The 20,374-nt window shown below is 38.2% G+C and overlaps 1 protein-coding gene across 1 annotated transcript; it reads right to left on the reverse strand.

The window, feature by feature from the left end:
* Positions 1–10,254: 10,254 nt before the first annotated feature.
* On the reverse strand, positions 10,255–20,128 carry LOC311289186 (uncharacterized protein). Its single transcript, XM_084406988.1, has 2 exons — positions 20,091–20,128; positions 10,255–13,306 (listed from the first exon to the last, which is right to left on the reverse strand). The coding sequence occupies exon 2, from the start codon at positions 13,204–13,206 to the stop codon at positions 11,434–11,436; it is 1,773 nt and encodes a 590-aa protein (XP_084263114.1). The 5' UTR covers positions 13,207–13,306; positions 20,091–20,128; the 3' UTR covers positions 10,255–11,433.
* Positions 20,129–20,374: the final 246 nt, after the last annotated feature.

Below are 20,374 nucleotides of genomic sequence, written 5' to 3' on the forward strand. Positions count from 1 at the left end.
TTCGCAGGAGTTGGCTTCACAGGTGTTGGGCTTCTGAAGACTTCATAATAAGCTGGATCCAAACTGGAGCTGACATACTTTCTAGTTACCTCAGGATGGGTATTCCAAGATAAAATAGAAAATAATTAGCGTAGCTGCTGTTCATAACATTAAGTAATGATAATCATGTGCATTTGATCTGATATAACTGTATAAGGTCAGGAGATGCTGTGGGATTCCAAATTTATTAAAAGGTTTAATTTAGGTTTACATTGAATTTAGATTATTAGCAGAGTTTTCTAGCAAAAGACTCAGGTTAGTCTTGTTTTACTGAAACTCTTAATGACTCTCGGATTTTGTGTTTTAACAAGAGAGTCCTGCCAGTTCTGTACTCGGGTCTCAGCAGTTGAATAGATATGCTGAGTGAATTAGGGTGGGCAGCACTCTCAGTCTAGAACAGGTTCCGAGACCTGTCTCATTTTGGTTCCTGCCCCTAAATGTATATAAACTGTAAGTGAAATACATTTAGTCAGACTTGGTGACTGCAGCTACCGATAGCTCGTGTTCTCAATAAAGAATCCTGCTGAAGAAACAACCAAGTCTCCTGGTCTTTCGATTCTAAGTTTACAACAACTTGCTGCCGCGACCCGGATGGAGAAAAAGGAAACTCAAAGAACTTCAAGCTCAAAGACCTGAATCCAGATTGGAACAGCAAGCTCAACAAAAGATCTGCTTTCCAGACTGCATCTTTTGGAATCCAGAGCGAAACTTCCAGCTAAACAAAGATTACCAGACTGAATTTTTCCAGCTTCCTCCAGATTGAAACTTCAAGCTCAAAGATCTCAAAGCCTGACTGAGTTCCAGAATCTTCCTTTACAAAAGATTCGGTGAGTTTCACTCCATTCAAAGAACTGCTACAGACCAGTATATGTGTTTATCCTCTGCGCCGTTCAGAGAAGAGTTAACAGACAGTTGCAGGGTTTTGTTAACGAAGTTATCCTCTAAAAAAAAGTTTTTTTTAGAGATGAAAGATACCCTCTGCCAGTCAGGGAAGATTAACATTACAGGTTAATATTGTTTCATCCTCTTGCTAGAGAAGGTTTTATCCTTTATAAAGTTAGGGAAGAGTTAGCATCAAGTGCTAATAGTTGGTATCCTTTGCTTTAGGCAGAGAAGAATTAGCTTTACGTGCTAGTTATTTCGGTTGATCCTCTGTTTTTGTAGGCAGGGAAGATTTTAGCGTAAATTGCTAATATTTTGGTTTATCCTCTGTTTTTTTTTTGTAGGCAGGGAGGTTAAGTGTGAAGTGTTGGTCATTTGGAAAGTTAACAATAGCTGATGTGTTAACAAGTGTACCCTAGAGAAGTTTTAGTTTTTTTTATATATATTGTGTGGTAACAAAGAAAACTCACAGAAATGTTTAGAAAAAATGCCAGACTGATCCCCACAACGGAAAAAGGTGTTTTTGCGATTCCATTGTGGTCAGAAAGTGAATTCAGAAATATGTTAAGAGAACAAATGGACCTAATAGTCACTGAAAAAGTTAGACAGGAACTAACTCAGAAATATGAAATTCACCCAGACAAAACTTGGTCAGTAGATGAGTGTAAAAAGGTGCTTGGAGCAAGCATCCACAAAAACCATATGAAGGGCATTATTTGTTGTCACCGAGAATTTGTTTTAGCAAAAGCTACAGAACAGTCTAAGCGCAACTCAGAGCTAGAGAAACAGATCAATGAGCTACGTGCTAGAATATCTTCGTTGACTAAGAAATTGAGCCGCAGCAAAGCTATAGAAAAAACTGATGTAGAAGTTAGTCAGCCGCATAACATTTATCCTGACTTAAAAGCTTTCTTTGAAACAGATGTAGCCATCCAATCAGTAACTGATAAGCCAGTAGATTCAGTGAAGGTGTGTGGGGCAAGGAGAAGGTCTCAGGGAATTGAGGGAACTGAAAGTGTTCCTCTCAACTCTTCTGTTGTACAAATACAAACTGTTGTCAAAGCGCTAGGACCTAAAGATGTAGAGAGACTATCCCAGAGCCTACCCTCAGCACGCACAAATTTTTCTGAATTTAGAAGAGCATTGATAAGTAAAATGCGTCTTTACGACATGTCGTTGCCAGAAGTAACACAGCTGATGTCACAAATTCTAACTGAATCTGAATTCAACAATTTTGAGTCTGCTGTTACGTCTGAACTACAACATGCCAGTAAAGGCGATTTGAGAGAAGGTGTTTTGAAAATCCTAAAGAATCTCTTAGGACCCAAAATAGATTGGTCGAAAGTTACTAGATGTGTACAAAAGAAAGGAGAGACTATAAGTGAATACACTGAAAGATTTTGTCAGGCAGCTGCAACTTACAGTGGAATAGTGGAGGATTCTGAAAGTGTACTAGATGATAGAGGAGCTCTAATCAGTATTTGGGCAGATGGTCTTATAGCTGAGTACAGATCAGCCTTGCCATTCCTACATGTTACGTGGGCTAACGGAACTCTCAGAAGTAACCTAGACAGGTTAGCTACATGGGAAAGAGATGCTGATGTTAAAAGCCAAGTGAGAATAGCAGCAGCTACGTTTAACCCAACGAAACAAGAAAACAGGTGGTCTAAAAAAGAAGGCAAATGCCACTACTGTGGAAACTTAGGACATTGGGAGCGAGAGTGTAGGAAGAAGTTGCAAGATACAAAAAGAAAAGCTATGCATAATTCTGCTCCTTCTCAGCCTGCCTACAATCCTGACGTAGTTCCGCCAATGTCCACTGAAACTTTAGGACAGCTTGCGCAGGCTCTTCTAAGAGCACAAAAAGAACAGGAAAAAAACTAATTGTTGGGGCTGTGAGTAGCTACCTTTCCCCGGTAGTCCATCATAATGACAAAAGAATTTTTGTGAAAGGTAGCATAAAAGAAAGAGAGATTGACTTTTTGCTTGATACAGGTGCAGAGATTACGATAATTCCTACAAAATTGGCTAAAGGTTTAGACATCCCATACAAGAAAACCAAACTTTCTTTAACTGGCATAATAGGTGAAGATTCTGTTTTGTATGAAACCCCGCCCATAGAGGTACAATTTGGCCCAAAAACTCTGACAACAAAATTGTTATGTGCTCCATTGAATACAGGTGCAATTTTAGGCATGGATCTTCTGAGACAAGTACATCTAACTTTAGACATGTCCTCAGAATCTGCTAGCATTAAAATTTCCTCAGCACACATTTCTACCAATAATGCAATCCCTCCAGAGTATGCTTTCTTACTGAATCATCCAATTTGGGCTAATGACAAGGATGATTGTGGTTTACAACCTATTGTAGAAAAGCTGCTGACGCAAGGAGTGCTAGTTAAAACCAACAGTCCCTGTAACTCACCCATATGGCCCATCAAGAAATCCAATGGGACATGGAGACTCACCATAGACTACAGAGTAGCCAATAAAAACATTGATAAAATCACCCCGCTAGTGGCAGATCCATCTACAATTTGTAATGGCTTACCATTAGATTGTAAGATTTTTTCAGTCATTGATATGTCTAATGGATTCTTTTCTGTACCATTGCACTCTGACAGCCAGCCATGGTTAGCTTTCACAGTTGACCATGAACAATATCAGTGGACCCGATTGGCTCAGGGATTTCAAAACTCCCCGACCGTATACCATCAGGCTGTCAGACGTGATTTGTGTGACCCAGAATGTCCAGTAAAACGGTCCACTATGATCCAATATGTCGATGATATTTTGATTGCCTCAACAGATCACGAGGTACATCAAACTGAATTGGCATCATTGTTGGACTATTTGCATAAAAAAGGACACAAATGCAGCTTTCACAAAGCTCAAATTGCTAAAAAGCAAGTCACATTTCTGGGTCAAACAATTGGTGCAGGAAATAGATCCATTACACAGGATCAAGCGGCTTCAGTCAAAGCCATACCTCCGTCTACTACCATTAAAACACTACGCTCATTTTTAGGAACAGCAGGTTACTGTAGACCGTGGATTGAAGAATATGCCTCGATTGCTCAGCCTCTCTATGACTTGTTGAAAGGCCATGGTAAAGATTCAGATATTGTTTGTATGGAAGAACTTCACCTCAAAGCTTTCAATGATTTGAAGAGAGCACTATGTCAAGCACCAGCATTAGGAATTGCCCAAGCTGATAGACCCTTTGTGCTTTATGTCCATGAACACTTGGGCTTTATGACTGCATGTCTAATGCAAGATCATGGGGGCAGTTTACGTCCAATTCATTACTATTCTGGTAAACTTGACATAGTAGCTCAAGGTATGGGACCATGCCTAAGAGCAGTACAGGCAGTTCATCTAGCGCTTCAGGCTTCATCAGTAATGGTGTTAGGTCAGACGGTAAATGTAAAATGCCCTCACGCAGTGTCCGCACTAATGAATCAAGCAAAAGTCACTTCTGTCACTTCCCCTCGTTGGGGAAATTGGTTAACTACTCTCACAGCCCGGAACATTGTTTTACAGCGTGCACCAGTCACGAACCCCTCATCATGTATGATGTCTGCAATGACTGAAGTTGTGTTAGAGGATGAAGGCGAAATGACTCATGATTGTGTTACGCTTACATACGCAGCAACAAGTGAAATAGCAGAAACTCCCATAGAAAATTTAGAATTTGAGTTGTTTGTTGATGGTTCAGCTCAAGTAATTGAAGGAAACAGACGAACAGGTTATGCAGTAACGTCCACCACTGAGGTGGTAGCTTCAGGACGTCTTCCAGATCATTTTTCAGCTCAGGCTGCAGAACTGGTAGCTTTAACTAGAGCATGCACACTAGCTTCAGGATCAGTTGCAAATATCTACACAGATTCCAGGTATGCTTTTGGGGTTATTCATGATTTTGGTGTCATTTGGCAAACCAGACAGTTTCTAACTTCTGCTGGATCCCCCATTAAGCATGCTGAATTAGTGAAAGATCTTATGTTTGCCATGAAACTTCCAAAGAAATTAGCGGTGATCAAAGTGAAAGCACATCTCACAACTAACACTACAGAAGCTAAAGGTAATGCTCTTGCAGATGTAGCAGCTAAACAGGCTTGTTCCTATGTAACTGTACAAGTGTGTTCAGGTAGTACAGCACAGAAGACAATTCTGCCTCCTGAATCTATCATTGATTTGTACAAAGATGTTCCTCTATATGAAACATGGACATGGTTAGACAAAGGAGCCACCGTTGATTCATCTGGCTGCTGGACCAAAGGGGGGAAGTATGTTGCTCCCGAATCACTGCTGCCATATTTGGCTCAACAAATACAGAATTTGGGTCACAGTGGTCCAGCAACGATGAATCACAGGTTGTCAAATCAATGGTGGAATCCAAAATTTAGAAATGTAGCCACAGACACAGCCAAAAGGTGTGTTACATGTCAGAAAAATAATGATGTACCAGCAGCCATTACACCAGCAGCACATACCCCAGCTCCACCAGGACCATTTCGTCATTTGCAAGTTGATTACATATCGTTGCCTCGTTGTAAGGGAAAAACTGACGTTTTGGTAGTAATAGACAAGTTCTCAAGATGGATAGAAACTTATCCAACAGGGCGTGCTACAGCTGCACATACTGCTAAATGTCTTGTCACTTATTTCATTCCCAGATGGGGATTACCAGATTGCATTGACTCAGGTCAAGGTACACACTTCACAGGACAGGTTGTCAAGGAGGTGTCTAGAATGTTGAAGGTTAAGTGGAATCTGCACTGCCCCTACAGGCCACAAGCATCAGGACAGGTTGAAAGGGCAAACAGAACAATCAAAACCAGGCTAAGCAAAATGCATCAGGAAGGAGTGTCATGGATGGAAGCATTGCCAGCTGTAATGTGTAGTATGAGAGCGTCACCTAACAGATCAGTAGGACTGAGCCCTCATGAGATTATTACAGGACGCCCAATGCAGATGCCAGGTGTGATTGACCTTAGAAATGCTGATGTTCACATTGCCTCAGATGCCCTGATCTCTTACTGTGAACACCTTACAAAGGCAGTACAGAGTGCCAGAGAGAGAGTTGAGTCATGTTGGCAGACTCCACCAGAGGGTGGACACACAATCATCCCAGGTCAATGGGTCATGATAAAATCATTCGGACACAAGCCGTTAGAACCTAAGTGGCATGGACCACATCAAGTAATGATGATTACAGCAGCTGCAGTATTGTGTCAGGGAAGAAAAACCTGGACTCATGTGTCACATTGCAAAGTGGTTCCTCCCCCTACAGGGATAGGATAGGACACATGGACCAGTGAGGAGCCCGGGAAGAACCGAAAGCAACAGGCTTTCGGGGGCCAACCCTGCGGTGAAGATTCCCTTATAGGCCCTTCCCAACCATAGTCCATCCTCACCTCACTGTTCCTTTTTAGGTGTCTTATAAATTAAGAAATAGGGAAAGAAGGAACCACAATTAGCAGACTCAGATTGAATAGAGGATACAACCCTAATGTTTGTAGTCTTTACAATGAATACTGGTCTGTTGCAGTTGTTCTTTGTTTGTTTGTTTTTAACCATATGCACTGACCTACACACCCGCATATGAAGACCCAACCTCCAGAAAACAACTAGACCAACTGCAGAGACTACAACCAACATAGAAGAAAAAATACACAACGCAGACTCACCTACGTGAACTTCAGTCATCCCTCATAATAGCTCTGTTTGAAATTACAATAATTAAAATAAACTACAACTTAATATTTAAATAGTTGTTATTATTCATTTCTGTAGTATACTCACTCAAAGCCTTTGATGTCAGCATTCAGCTTCATGAGCCACTCTCCACCGGATAAACACACATCTGTCCCTGCAACATCCAGACACGATTCACATTACCTCTGTGATTTATGAGCTCAACACTACATTCACATGTTGAGGTTGTTTTAACTTTTTATCCAACATAAATGTCCCTCAATTTATCAACAGTACTAATGGACAAATAAAATAAATAACTTATGTTTAGTTACTTTATAGATTTGTTCTACATAATAGCACTAGCACACATACATCACATTACACAGAAAATGTAAAGTTGCGATTTTCTAGGCTGATATGGCTAGGAACTATACTCTCATTCCTGCGTAATAATCAAGAAACTTTGCTGCCGTACCATGAGTCCAGCAGGCGTAATGATATGACGCAGCGCCTGAAAATAGGTCTAATAGGTTAGACAAACTTAGTCCTGGTCACGTTGGAAGTTACCGACCTGGGGACTATTTTCAGGCGCTGCGTCATATCATTACGCCTGCTGGACTCATGGTACGGCAGCAAAGTTTCTTGATTATTACCCAGGAATCAGCCTAGAAAATCGCAACTTTACATTTTCCGTTGGTCTTAGTACACGATGTAACTACAGAGGAGTCAAGTTTTAAATAGGAAAAATATCGAAACTCTTTGGTCATTTTTTTGAAAGAGATGCTAATGGTCTTGTTCGATTCAATGATCTATGCTAAGCTATGCTAAAAGTGGTACCGCCAGACCCGGAGATCAGCTGAATGGATTCGAAAACGGTAAAACTCAACTGTTTAACTCTGGGGGAGTTTTAAAAAGTGGAGTATCCCTTTAAGTTAATTCAACAGACCTCTGGTCTCTCATACCTCTACAAACAAGGCAGGTGAAGGCCTCCTTGAGCTGTGATGCCTGCTGCGTGTTGACTTGGTTTCTTTCCCTTGTGGCCAGTGTAATAAACGTGCCATAGAAAAAAAACATTACTGGTGTGCAACTTGAGTCAAAACAATGGCACTGACATATTTTAAGATACGCTTTGTTAAAACAGCTCAAACTTTAATTTTAATCTGGGACTATCTTAAGCCTCATCTGTGAAACCAGGAGTAGAGGTTTTCATGTTTAGTTAAAATTAATAAAAATTATTAATAGAGCCAATCGGGAGTTAGCCAGCCGCAAAAGAGGAGTCTGTGGCTCGTCTTCAGAGAGAGGTCAGCCGCACTGGAGGACGATATCCCAGAGGCCAACTGTGCAGAGGAGTCGTTGGCCCGTATTCAGAGGTCGCGCAGCAACGCAAAGGAGGAAGATTTCCTGAGATTTCTTAAGTGCCGCTGAGTCACTTATGGTTCCAAACTGAATTCAGGTACCTTTGTGTAACTTTGTTTTCCCGCTCAGGAGTGTGAAGCAGCCAGTTTGTTGTTTCAAAGGCCCCAGCAACGTCTCAGGCCTACAACGGTGTGTGGGCCCACAGTGTTTCGTTATCCTTCATATGTTGTTATTCAGTGCACTTAAAAACTGTGATTTTTTTTTTACAACTATTTTCATCTATAGTGAAAGTGTGACAGACACATTCATTAATTTTGACACTTAATATATTGCATATTGTGTGTGATATTGTGTCCATTGGTAGCCTGACTACGTCAGACTTCCTACTTCCGCTCAATTTCATTTCGCTTCTGTAGTAAGTCTGAGATAGCAGCTTATCTTTCAGTTTTCCACCGGCTTTCGGACGGCCGGGCCAATCAACGAACAGAGGGCGGGCTGAGAGCCGTGACGTAGACGCTGATTGTACCGTGGATGCATAGATTTACTTCACAAATAATCTGCAAAAGTCGCGCACAGCCACGTTTACTCCGGTATTTCGCTCGATGGTTTTGTTTTCGCATCATACATGTGTTTACAGTGGAAGTTAGATGCGGCTGAGCATGCGCATAACACACGCCATAACCAAACGTCATGTGATTGGCTTACGGGTAACCAATGGTTTTAAACTTCAGACAAGCGCCCCCCCGCGAGAAAGAAAACACTTTTCAATTGTGCCATGCCAGACTCTGTCTACAAAGCAAAGCGAAGTAGCAGAGTTTGGTATTACCAGGCTAGTCCATTGGTGATTTGAGATGAAATGTGTCTGTGTGAATTAATCACATACTGTTAATTTGTTTATGTGAACTAATTTGACTTTTTTATTTTACACAAATTAAATTCTTTACATTTTGTTACTTTCAAAGAGTTTAATTCTTTCAAAAGAGTTTATAACAGTCCGTTTAAGCATAAGTGAGTCTAGATTTTTATTATAATTTTCTACAGAAAATGAATTCATTTAGTGACACCAGAGGGCCCAAACTTCAACATCTGTAGGCGTATCATTACTGAATCTGGAGCGCTGTCCTACTTAATTACAAGAAAGACAGGTAGGGGGCGGTACAAGTATATGAAGCTTACAAAATGTTTAACATAAACTAGCGGCAAGACCCATAATCTGCCCTATCTGAATTTATGGTCACGAGCCGCTACTGGATCTAGGCCTTCAAATCTGAACCTTTGCAATATACAGGCTGAGTGAAACTGGTAGTGTGTGCTGCAGATGGGCCAGAAATAAAAAACTGATACGTGAAAAGTTAGAACAAAAAAAAAAATGAGTTGAAAGAAAATTTCATTTAGGTGGGCCAAAATAAATATATTGAACTTAATTTAAGTTAGTTTAATACCATATAACTTTTTTAAAATAAAATTGAGCTGAATATGGTCAAATTACATCGATGAGTTAAAGTAATGGGAAATAAGTTGCCATTACTTATTGATCATGGCTTTTTTTTTAAAGTGTAGGGATAAAATGTGTAATTGTTGGTAAAATGTTTAACTGTTGGTTTTCAATATATCATTAACTAGTACATCAATAGCCTTACAATTTATTTTAAAAAGTTTGGCGCGCTACTCCTCCTTCACCGATTATCATCTCCCCAGTTTACAAGCACTTTCACTGCCCAGATCACAAGCACTTCTTATATATACTGTATATGAACTCATAGGTTTAGAACTAAGGCAAGAGTTTATATGTTGAAGCTGATTCATACAAATTGCTTCAGTAAAAGTCAATTAATCCCATTTATTAATTATTTCAAATTAACAAAATGATATTCACAGACTGATTTATTCACACATTGTACTACATCAGCACTGACACATGAAAAACTATTATTTAAATAGACACATTTTTTATTTCCTTTATGGTTTCATAAAACTGATTACATGACAAAGAAAATCAAACAATGGCTGGGTCATCTAGGTTGCAAAAGCAGCTTTTCCACATTTTGACCACAAGATGTTGTTAGTGTGCACCTGGTTGAAAAGCTTTGAATAATGAACCATTTCATAATACAGCTGAGGCTATGCTTTGCACAGCGTCATTTCACCAATCATTTCACAACATTGTTTAGTGATTTGGAATAATAAAAGACTTAACATATCTTAGAGGTTACATTTCAGAGGAACTCTGATAGCGCTGCATGACTATGAGTCACGAGTTTAAAAAAAAAAAAAATACATTTTAGAATCATACAGGTACGCATTATACATCAAATGAAGAATAAAGATGAAGACTATTTTTAAGGTAAAGTATTTTTAAGTATAATAAAAATGCATGCAGAGCATATTACCATAAAACCAAATGTTTTTTGTTTATAGCTGTAGTAATTGTAGATAAAAGGTTCAAAGTTTTACTTCAATGCAGAGCTTACTTTTTCTTGAACAAATCATTCTTTGCTTTACTGATCCCTTTACCGAACCCTTCACTGAACAGGACCCTTGGATTATAGGATGATCCTTTTTCTCTTGTTTCAGGTTTGCATGTTTTCAAATCCTATGGAAGCACTTCACCTGTGGAAACCTTACTGATGATCTCTGCATTCTTCCTGACGTCCATTAAAGACTGAATGCGATCTAGAAATCCAGGCTTGGCTTCCTGTTTCTCAGACTCAATCATCAGATCAATGTAGTCAGGGGTGGACAGAGGATTGGGCTTGAGGGCGATTTCCTGCAGATGCTCCAAGGACTTTTGAGATTTTTCTATTAGTACGGCCACAATATCCTGGACAATCTCAAGCTCCTTTTCAAGCTCTTCAAATATCTTTTCTTTAGACATGGCCTGTCCATGTGCATCCTCAAATCGCTGTTTTAAATCCTGATTGGTTCCCTTTCTCTTTTCTGGGACATAACTCCATTTGTATTTCTGGTTAAAGTTCACATTCCAGGCACACTTTCCAGGACAGACCATACACTTTCCATCTTTCATGGCACAGCACAAGTATTTATCTTTATCATCTGCATAAGCACATGAGGGATGAAAAGCTTTGAATAATGAACCATTTCACAATACAGCTGAGGGGAAACCCTCCATGCTTTGCACAGCTTCATTTCACCAATCATTTCACAACATTGTTTAGTGATTTGAAATAATAAAAGACTTAACATATCTTAGAGATTACGTTTCAGAGGAACTCTCAAAAAACTAACTATTTGAATGTTTTTATTTTATTTTAGAATCATACAGGTACGCATTATACATCAAATGAAGAATAAAGATGAAGACTATTTTTAAGGTATAATATTTTTAAGTATAATAAAAATGCATGCAGAGCATATTACCACAAAACCACGTTTTTTTGTTTATAGCTGTAGTAATTGTAGATAAAAGGGTAAACGTTTTACTTCAATGCAGAGCTTACTTTTTCTTTATCAAATAATTCTTTGCTTTACTGATCCCTTTACTGATCCCTTCACTGATCCCACTGATCCCTTCACTGAATATGGCCCTTGGATTGAAGGGTGTTTTTTTACTTTCAGGTGTGTATGCTGTCAAATCCTTAGGACATGCTTGACCTGTGGAAACCTTACTGATGGTCTCTGCCTTCTTCCTGACCTCCATTAAAGACTGAATGCGATCTTGAAATCCAAGCTTGGCTTCTTGTTTCTCTGACTCAATCATCAGATCAATGTAGTCCGGGGTGGACAGAGGATTGGGCTTGAGGGCGATTTCCTGCAGGCGCTCCAAGGACTCTTGAGATTCTTTAATCAGTCCAGTCACAATATCCTGAACAATCTGAAGCTCCTTTTCAAGCTCTTCAAAGATCTTTTCTTTTGACATGACCTTTCCATATGCATCCACATATCGCTGTTTTAAATCCTGAGAGGTTTTCTTTCTCTTTTCTTTGACATAATCCCATTTGTATTTCTGATTAAAGTGCACGTTCCAGGCACACTTTCCAGGACAGACCGTACACTTTCCATCTTCCATGGCACAGCACTTATGTTTATCTTCATCATTTGCATAAACACATGAGTCATGACATGTGAAGTGACAAGTTTGACAGTTGGTCAAAAAAGAGCCTGGTGTGTTTTCGATCTGTTTTGGGACAGTTACTTCTACTTCATATTCAAAATCCTTGTTTGCATCCATTTCAGCCTTGAACTGGTCCAGAGCATCTCTTGTCTTCTTGATTTCATCCAGTTTTGTCAGACCAGCATTGATTTGGGGCTGGAGACCTTCCACAAGCACTTCTAGCTGTTGACGCTCTTTCAGGACCTCCTGTGTCAGAGACAAGCTCTGGGTTTTCATCTTTTTGAGGGATGTGAAGAATTTGTTCATGCTAGAAAATCCCAGATTCCAGAACATTTGGTCAAAGTTTCCACAGCCAGACTCATTGTCCTCTGCAGATTCATTATTGGTAGCAAACAGAGCAGAGTTGTTGAACTTGAAGTGAAGTGGCTCTCCAGACTCATTGGTTGAACAGGGAACCTCAGCCACTTTGATGGCCTCGAGAACAGTAGGTTTTTTCCCATCTGCAAAGGTGACCATCATAAGGATGTTTTTAGCAATATCCTTCCCAAATATGGAAAGAATGGAGTCAAAGACGTATTTCTGTGTGTGTGTCAGACGGGCAAGTGAACCCTGTACTACAAAACACACGGCATCAATGTGGTCGATCCCTCCTGGATTAGAAAAGAACTCCTGAATCTGCTTTGTGATTTTCTGGTCATGTGAAATTCCTCTGGTATCACCGAAGCCTGGTGTGTCCACAATAGTCAGAGAATAGGGAACCCGGAAACCATTATTGTGATGAATTTGGTATGCTGTGATCTCTGAAGTCTGACTTTCTGCCTGAGATTTCTGCTTCCCTTCATCTATTAGCACAAACCGGAACTTGTCTTCCCATTTCACTCCCAGAATGTAGTTGATCATGCTGTTAATTAGAGTGGATTTTCCTGCACCTGTAGCTCCGATCATCATAATGGTCTTGTTCTCTTTTACTGTCTTTTTCCCAAATGTGCTTCTTCTGCAGAATCCATCTCTGTTCTTCCATGTTTCATCCAGGTTGAGTTTAAACATGGGTAGGTCTGCATTGCTTCTATCTTCTATTTCTTTGCTCCTGTTGTCTTTTATAATATATGCAACATTTTTATAATACACCTTTCCATTGCTGTGATCTTTTTCCATGGCTTCGCTGCTTCTGTTTTCTCTTGACGTCTCTTAATTGTTGTTAACAGCAGACTGGCACAGTCTAATCGTTTGTTTAAAGACTTTTCCCCCACCTCTGCTGGTTAAAGAAAAAGGTAATTACAACCCTGCGTAATATAATTAAAATGTCAAATAATAAAAAATTCTTTCACCTGTTAATAATTGAATAATTGCAAAGTTGACACGTAGAGTATTTCCTTGTATAAACTACCAAAAACAAATAAATTAGAAAGACTACACTGAAAATATAAGCCTTAAAGTAGTGCAGCAAACCTGTGTTTTCCAATGCATAGTGCCTATTGGCACTAAAAAACTAAACTAAAACAAAAAGATGACCTGTGAACACCTTAACTTTCTCAATTTTCAACCTGTGGGCTCTCTCTGCTCTAGGGATCAAATTCTGAAATCAGATATTTAAGGTTTGGAATCGTATACTTGTCATAAAATTATTGATGCCTGGTGCACATTTTAATGTGATTTTAAACTATTCAAGCACAAGAAGATCTGGAAAAAGATCATTCAATGCCAGCTCTGACTTTCCCCATCATATGCTGGTGAAATATATCCCAGTCTTTAAGCAGAAGGAACTGGATGAAATAGTTTTACTTATATCAATCCACAATCTGACTTGTGATGCAGCCTGGAATCATAACCACACCATTTTTTTATTTATTTTTTGGTCCATCCAGAGGAGAACAGAGGGTTGTTCCATATAGGCCGCTTAGAAAAGCCATGATTAAAGTACAACACCTTACTTGAATTAACCTTACAAATAAGTTGGGGCTAAAGCGGTTTCAAAAAGGTAATTGAAGTTAACGCAATCCCACTAATTTGATCCAGGTTTATCTATTCTAGATAATTGCGTGTACATGTGTTTCTTAAGCAGTCCTATTGGTCATCATAGATCAAATCGATCCATAATCAAACAGTGTATATTTTGTGCTGTTTTATGCGTTTGAGACATGGTGTTTTCCTCAGTGCAAAATGCAAGTTTCACAGGTATATTCTCCATCTGTAAATGTTAGAAAGTCATACAAATATTTCCATTTTGCTGATAAACTTCACATTGAATGAGTGCTGCTGCGTGCATGCGTGGCAAATAGGAGCACAATAATTCTGATTAAAATATACATTTTATAACACCAGAAATATCTTCTAACTATAATAATTTATATTTAGGAAGTTGGATAAGTTGCGGTGAACTTATAGCTCATTGCTCTCATATATTTTTAGTTTTGGGTATAGGACCTATGCTATTTTATAAAGCTGAGTTACAGTTAGTCCAAAATGCCGCCGCTAGAGTTCTTACTAGATCAAGAAAATATGATCATATAACACAGATTTTATCATCACTGCATTGGTTACCTATAAAGTTCCGTATTAATTACAAGGTATTGCTACTGACTTATAAAGCCCTAAACGGCTTAGCTCCAGTCTATTTAACGGATCTTCTATCGCCCTATAATCCATCGCGCTCTTTAAGATCACTTAATTCAAGGCTTTTGGTCATACCTAGGATATCCAGAACCACCAAAGGAGGGAGAGCATTTTCACATTTGGCTCCAAAACTCTGGAATAGCCTTCCTGATAGTGTTCGTTGCTCAGACTCGCTCTCCCAGTTTAAAACTAGATTAAAGTCGCATCTCTTCAGCCAGGCATTCATATAATATTTTTAATCTTACAGTTCAAACTACAATCCGGCCTCTAGTTAATAAACGCCAGATGAGAACTGGCCCCCGACTGAGCCTGGGTTCTCCCAAGGTTTTTTTTCTCCATTGGGTCACCTGATGAAGTTTTAGGACTCCATTAGGTCACTTGATGGAGTTTTAGGACACCATTAGGTCACTTGATGGAGTTTTTCGGTTCCTTGCCACTGTTGCCTTTGGCTTGCTCAGTTGGGGATATTCTGGGGATATTTAATTTGATTTTATCAATCAATAAATTCCACTAGAAACAAACCTGGTTGTATTATTTTAAGTTAATACTGTGAAGCTGCTTTGATACAATCTGTATTGTGAAAAGCACTATACAAATATACTTGACTTGACTTGAGTTATACTTATTTAGAATGCTGAGGATTACAGCTTTAACCCTTCAAAGTTGAATAAAGACACAGAAATTATAAGAAAATGTAAAGGGAACATAAATGTTCATTTTGAATTGAATATTCTGTGATGGTGACTACAGTCACAGAAATGTAAATAGTTATTTTGTTAAAAAAATTTTTTACAGGTGTTCTAAAGCCTTTGAGGAACCAATATTTGATGTAAAATCCCTTATTCATTATGGTTTACTCTTTTAATTTAATAAAAAAATTTGAACTTCCATTTTTGTATTTCTTGGTGATATACACATACAAGTGTCTCAAGAAGTGCATTGTCAATGCATCCACCTGGTAGCTGAGCGTCTATAGAATCCAGAAATATGACTCTCTTCACTCTGCTATGAAAATTGACCCTTCCAGAAGCCAAAATATCAACATAGTGCCAGGCGGACTTAAAACCCTTTGGACCTTGAAGGGTTGACAGCAATACATTTTTTTTTTTTTTTTTGGAGAAAGCAAGAATGCCCAGTTTTAAATAATTGGTTAGATTTAGTTTCTAAAGTACACAAAAGCAAAAGTATACATTTTGAAAAGATATGGGCAACTCTATAGAATATTCTATAAAATAAAGGAATATATATTTCAGGAATTACCTATTTTATATAACCCTCCCTCCCTTTTAAGTCAAGTTAATTGTTTTTTTATTTTTTTATTTACTTATTTAATGTTGTTATTATTTAATATTTAAATAATATTACTTGAATAACTTATTAGGAATTATGTGTCATTATAAGGGGTTGATATAAATATGTGAATGTTTAATTTTTATTAATAATTATTTATTAATATCTCTCCCCCTCTCTCCTCTAATTATGTACTCATTGGTTATTGTTCTAATTATGTGTTGTTTATGTGTTGGTGGGTATTATCACCAAAGGAAAAAAGTATAAGGAAAAATAAGGAATAATTATTGGGAGAAAATGTCTTTAAAGGAACTGTCCATTTGGCTAGGCTACTGTAGGCAGTGGCGTAATTGTTTTAAAAAGTGGGAGGATGTTTGTGTGGGGGAGTTATTATTGTACATAATAAGATATATGTACAATAACAATTTAGGAAAGAAAAAAAAACATTATGATGTCTAAAAAAAATCAATTTCAATAGTAACGTTACATTGGGTTTAATTCTACTAATCTACTAATCTATTGTCAGTGCCAAGCATTTTCATGTAGATAAATGTATAGATCCGCGAAGTGTGTTTGTGATATCTACTGTAATGGTCTGGTGGTTAGAACTTTTGCCAAGCGTGTCAGAGGTTACGGGTTCTAATCCGCACTCTTAAGGGGGTCGCACACCGGACGCGCAGCTCGGCGCCGCGCAGCGCCACGTCTTTTAAATTCTAACACATTATTCTCTATGAGAGTACACACACCGGCGGCGCCTTTCGGCGTCTGTCCGCGGCGCCCAGCAACGGACTGTGTTCAAAATCCTGCCACTCCACAGAGCACCATTTACATAGTTTTATATTAAATTTACATTTATGTGTCTCAAATCGTAGTTAATGTATATACGGACTTAACCCTGTGCTGCAATATACATTTAGTTTTATATTTATTTACAGAAATCAGAAAATTGCTGATGTTATCGGATTTTCAGGTGAGAGTTGTCCTAGATGTGGCCCCCTTTAAGGGGGTCGCACACCGGACGCGCAGCTCAGTGCTGCGTCTTTTAAATTCGAACACATTATTCTCTATGAGTGTACACACACCGGCGGCGCCTTTCGCCGTCTGTCCGCGGCGCCCAGCTACGGCTCAGGACCTTGTTCAAAATCCTGCCGCGCCACAGAGCGCCATTTGCATAGTTTTACATTAAATGTACATTTATTTGTCTCAAATCGTCGTTAATGTATATACTGCTGCAATATACATTTAGTTTTACATTAATTTACAGAAATCAGCTGCTTGAATGAAAATTGCTGATGTTATCGGATTTTCAGGTGATATTCTCAATTCATTCAGTTAACGGACGCTCTGAGGAAAAGTGAATTCAGACTGCAGACTTAGCAACGATTGTATTTAATTGTACAGTACAATCATAACATAGTACAGGCATTATCTTAATTTCACAATGTCCTTAAACATAACAATATTGCTGGCCATAAACTGAGAAAGTGCGCGTCCGGTGTGCGATACCTCGAGTTGTCCTAGACGTGGCGCGGCGCGGTGCTGAGCTGCGCGTCCGGTGTGCGACCCCCTTTAGAGTTTGTTTTCTTCTCATCAAAACGTAATATGTTCATCAGTGGTTACAGTATATATCAAGCAGGGACACGTTTGTGTTCATTTTGTTTTGTGATTATTTCACTTGAATGAATAGAGTCTCCACAACGGCGTTAAGTGATAGATTAAAGTGCGTGTCAAGACTGTGCGCGAGCCACAAGAAAACACTGTATCCGTGACACTGATAGCAGCGGCAACGACTTGATTTCAGAAACAACACATTTAGGCGCTAGATCGTCACTTATTTAATAACGAACTAAATTAATGCTCTGCTAGTTAACTGGAGATGTTTCATTTGTATTAGGTAGCCTACATCCGTGCCTCGAAATGTTTCAAAAAGTGGTGCGGACAATATCGACCCTGAGAAAAAGTGGTGGTTACATGTCCCACCCGCAAATTACACCTATGACTGTAAGCCAATTACTAAGTTTAGATTTATCTTACCAGTTAAAATATATATTGTGCTTTTGTAATTATTTATTTTTAATTTTGTGATTTTAACTTCTGCTTCAATAAGGTTTTTTTTTAGATTGTAACGTTCTAATCTTTCTTTTATTAACCTTAAAAATGTACTACAGCTGCCAAACAAAACCAGAAAGAAATGCGTTCATAAATCTTTAAAACAATCTAATTAAATCTTGGGCACCAAACATTCAGCCAGTAAGAAAAGAAAAGAAAAGAAAAGAAAAGAAAAGAAAAGAAAAGAAAAGAAAAGAAAAGAAAAGAAAAGAAAAGGGGTGTGTGTGTGTGTGTGTGTGTGTGTGTGTGTAAAACTTATATATAAAAACATGTCAAGTACAATATAATGGATCACGTTTGTAGGTCTTTATTGTCTCATTTATCATTGTAGCCTGTGGTTAAATTGGCTTTTATAGGGAGGGGGAGCCCTTACGGTGAATGGTCATCATTTAAAATCGCGCCGTAAAATGAGTTGTGAATGTGTTTTTAAACCAAAGGGCTCTTTTTCCAGTTTTAATGTGTAAGGTAGGGATTAGTTATTCAAACAAAGAGAAATACTTTACAATTCACATACTCTTTTCTTTTTTTATTACCTTTAATGTTAACAGGCAGACAACGGATTTCACCCTCGGAAAATGTATGAAATTGAACATGTTTGAAAATATTGGTTGGCAAATATGTAAACATCTTTTTAAACAAGAAAATTATGTTGATTTAAGATAATCAGGGCCAATTTCTTTTTTAATCTCTTTCCAATTTATTTTATGTTATGTTTGATTTAATCACACCGATACCTACGCAGGGTTTTATAAATAATAAGGTCCCAAAAATGATCCTACTAGGGGGGTTCGGGGGGCATGCCCCTCCGCAAAATTTTTGATTTTCTTGATCTCAACATGTGCATTTTAAGGTGTTTTGAAGGCCAAAATAATGGACAACAGTAGCTTTAAAAACATGTAAGTGGTCGCATGAAGTATTTTATCAGATAACAGATTCTTAAACATGAGAATCAGTTTAAATGTCGCAATGAATGATCCACACTATAAAATGGAAATGCAGAATGTTTAATGTTATTGTTATTGTTGACAATACACAATCACATATTCAAAACAGGAATGTCCTTAAATAAGAAATGATTTAAGGATTATTTTTCATAGATGTTACATTTGAAACAAATGCCAATGCAATCATTCTGTGTCCAGAGGCATATGAGCAATTAGTATGAGCATCAAAGATCAGTTTCAGCTACTTTTTCTTTCCTAAATTAATCAATATTTTTTGGACTAATCTGTTCATTTAATCAATGGTTCAATTGCTCACTCATAAAGACAATCACTTGTCGCTGCCTTCTGGCGTAATAATGCAAGTTGCGCAAACACAAGCAAGTGGAGTGATACAAACAGTGAAAAGTCCCAGTGCTGATACTGGGGAAATATTCAAACACATTTGAGGTAACGTTATACAAATATATATATACAATAATAATGCCAATATATTTAATAGGGTGCTTGTGTTGTTAAATTGAGCTTATAGTTTCCACTGTCTTTGATCAAACTGATTATTTCTGTCGGTCATTAAAAACTTCTGTCGAAAAATAGCTGTTTAGTTTAGCTAGTTGCATCTTATCTCGCACTGTATGATCGTTAACTGAAGAGTCGCGTTGGGATTCGTGCTCAGCTCGCGCTTCTGTGAACATAAATCCCGCTTGCTTTGATTTTGACATTGACGAGCGGGTGTTTGTGCTCCGGCCCAATTTAACCTCTGATTGTAGCCTTGTTTAAGTATTTTTCATGTATACTGTATATTTAATTTTGGACGGATAGTGGTTGATAAAGTAATTAAATAATGGTATGAGAGAGTGTCAGTGGTAATATCATTGTTAGAGGAATGATGTAATAACTCAGGCTTGCCAGGCTGCCCTGGACCAGGTTTTCATCTAGTTTTATATTAATTTGATCCCTTAATTCAACAAGGTCAAAACAAAGATGAGTGTCATCCATATTAAAAAGTAATTTAAGACTTTAAAAAAATTAGAATGGGAAAAGTTTATCTTCTGCGTAAGATAAAATGACAAGAAAAAGACTTACTGTTTTTCAGTGTCCCCTTGAATCTGCTCTTGATCTGTAGCTGCAGAAAGCCTCAGCATCGGTTTTTATAGCGTATAACTGCTGCCCCTCCCTATATATAAAAAAAAAAAAACTAGGCTTGGAAAATTTTATGTTCATTTCTTTTGTTCCAGGAACTGTAAGTCTTTATAAGAATTGGCCTGGCATCGGCAGACCGCTAGAGAACATCAATGTGTTCGAAAATTCTAACCAGATGAGATAATTAAATGTCATCATAATTCAAATGATAAATTGATTAAATATAT

The sequence above is a fragment of the Rutilus rutilus genome, assembly GCF_951802725.1.
Source record: "Rutilus rutilus genome assembly, chromosome: 4".
NCBI classification, from domain to species: Eukaryota; Metazoa; Chordata; class Actinopteri; order Cypriniformes; family Leuciscidae; genus Rutilus; species Rutilus rutilus.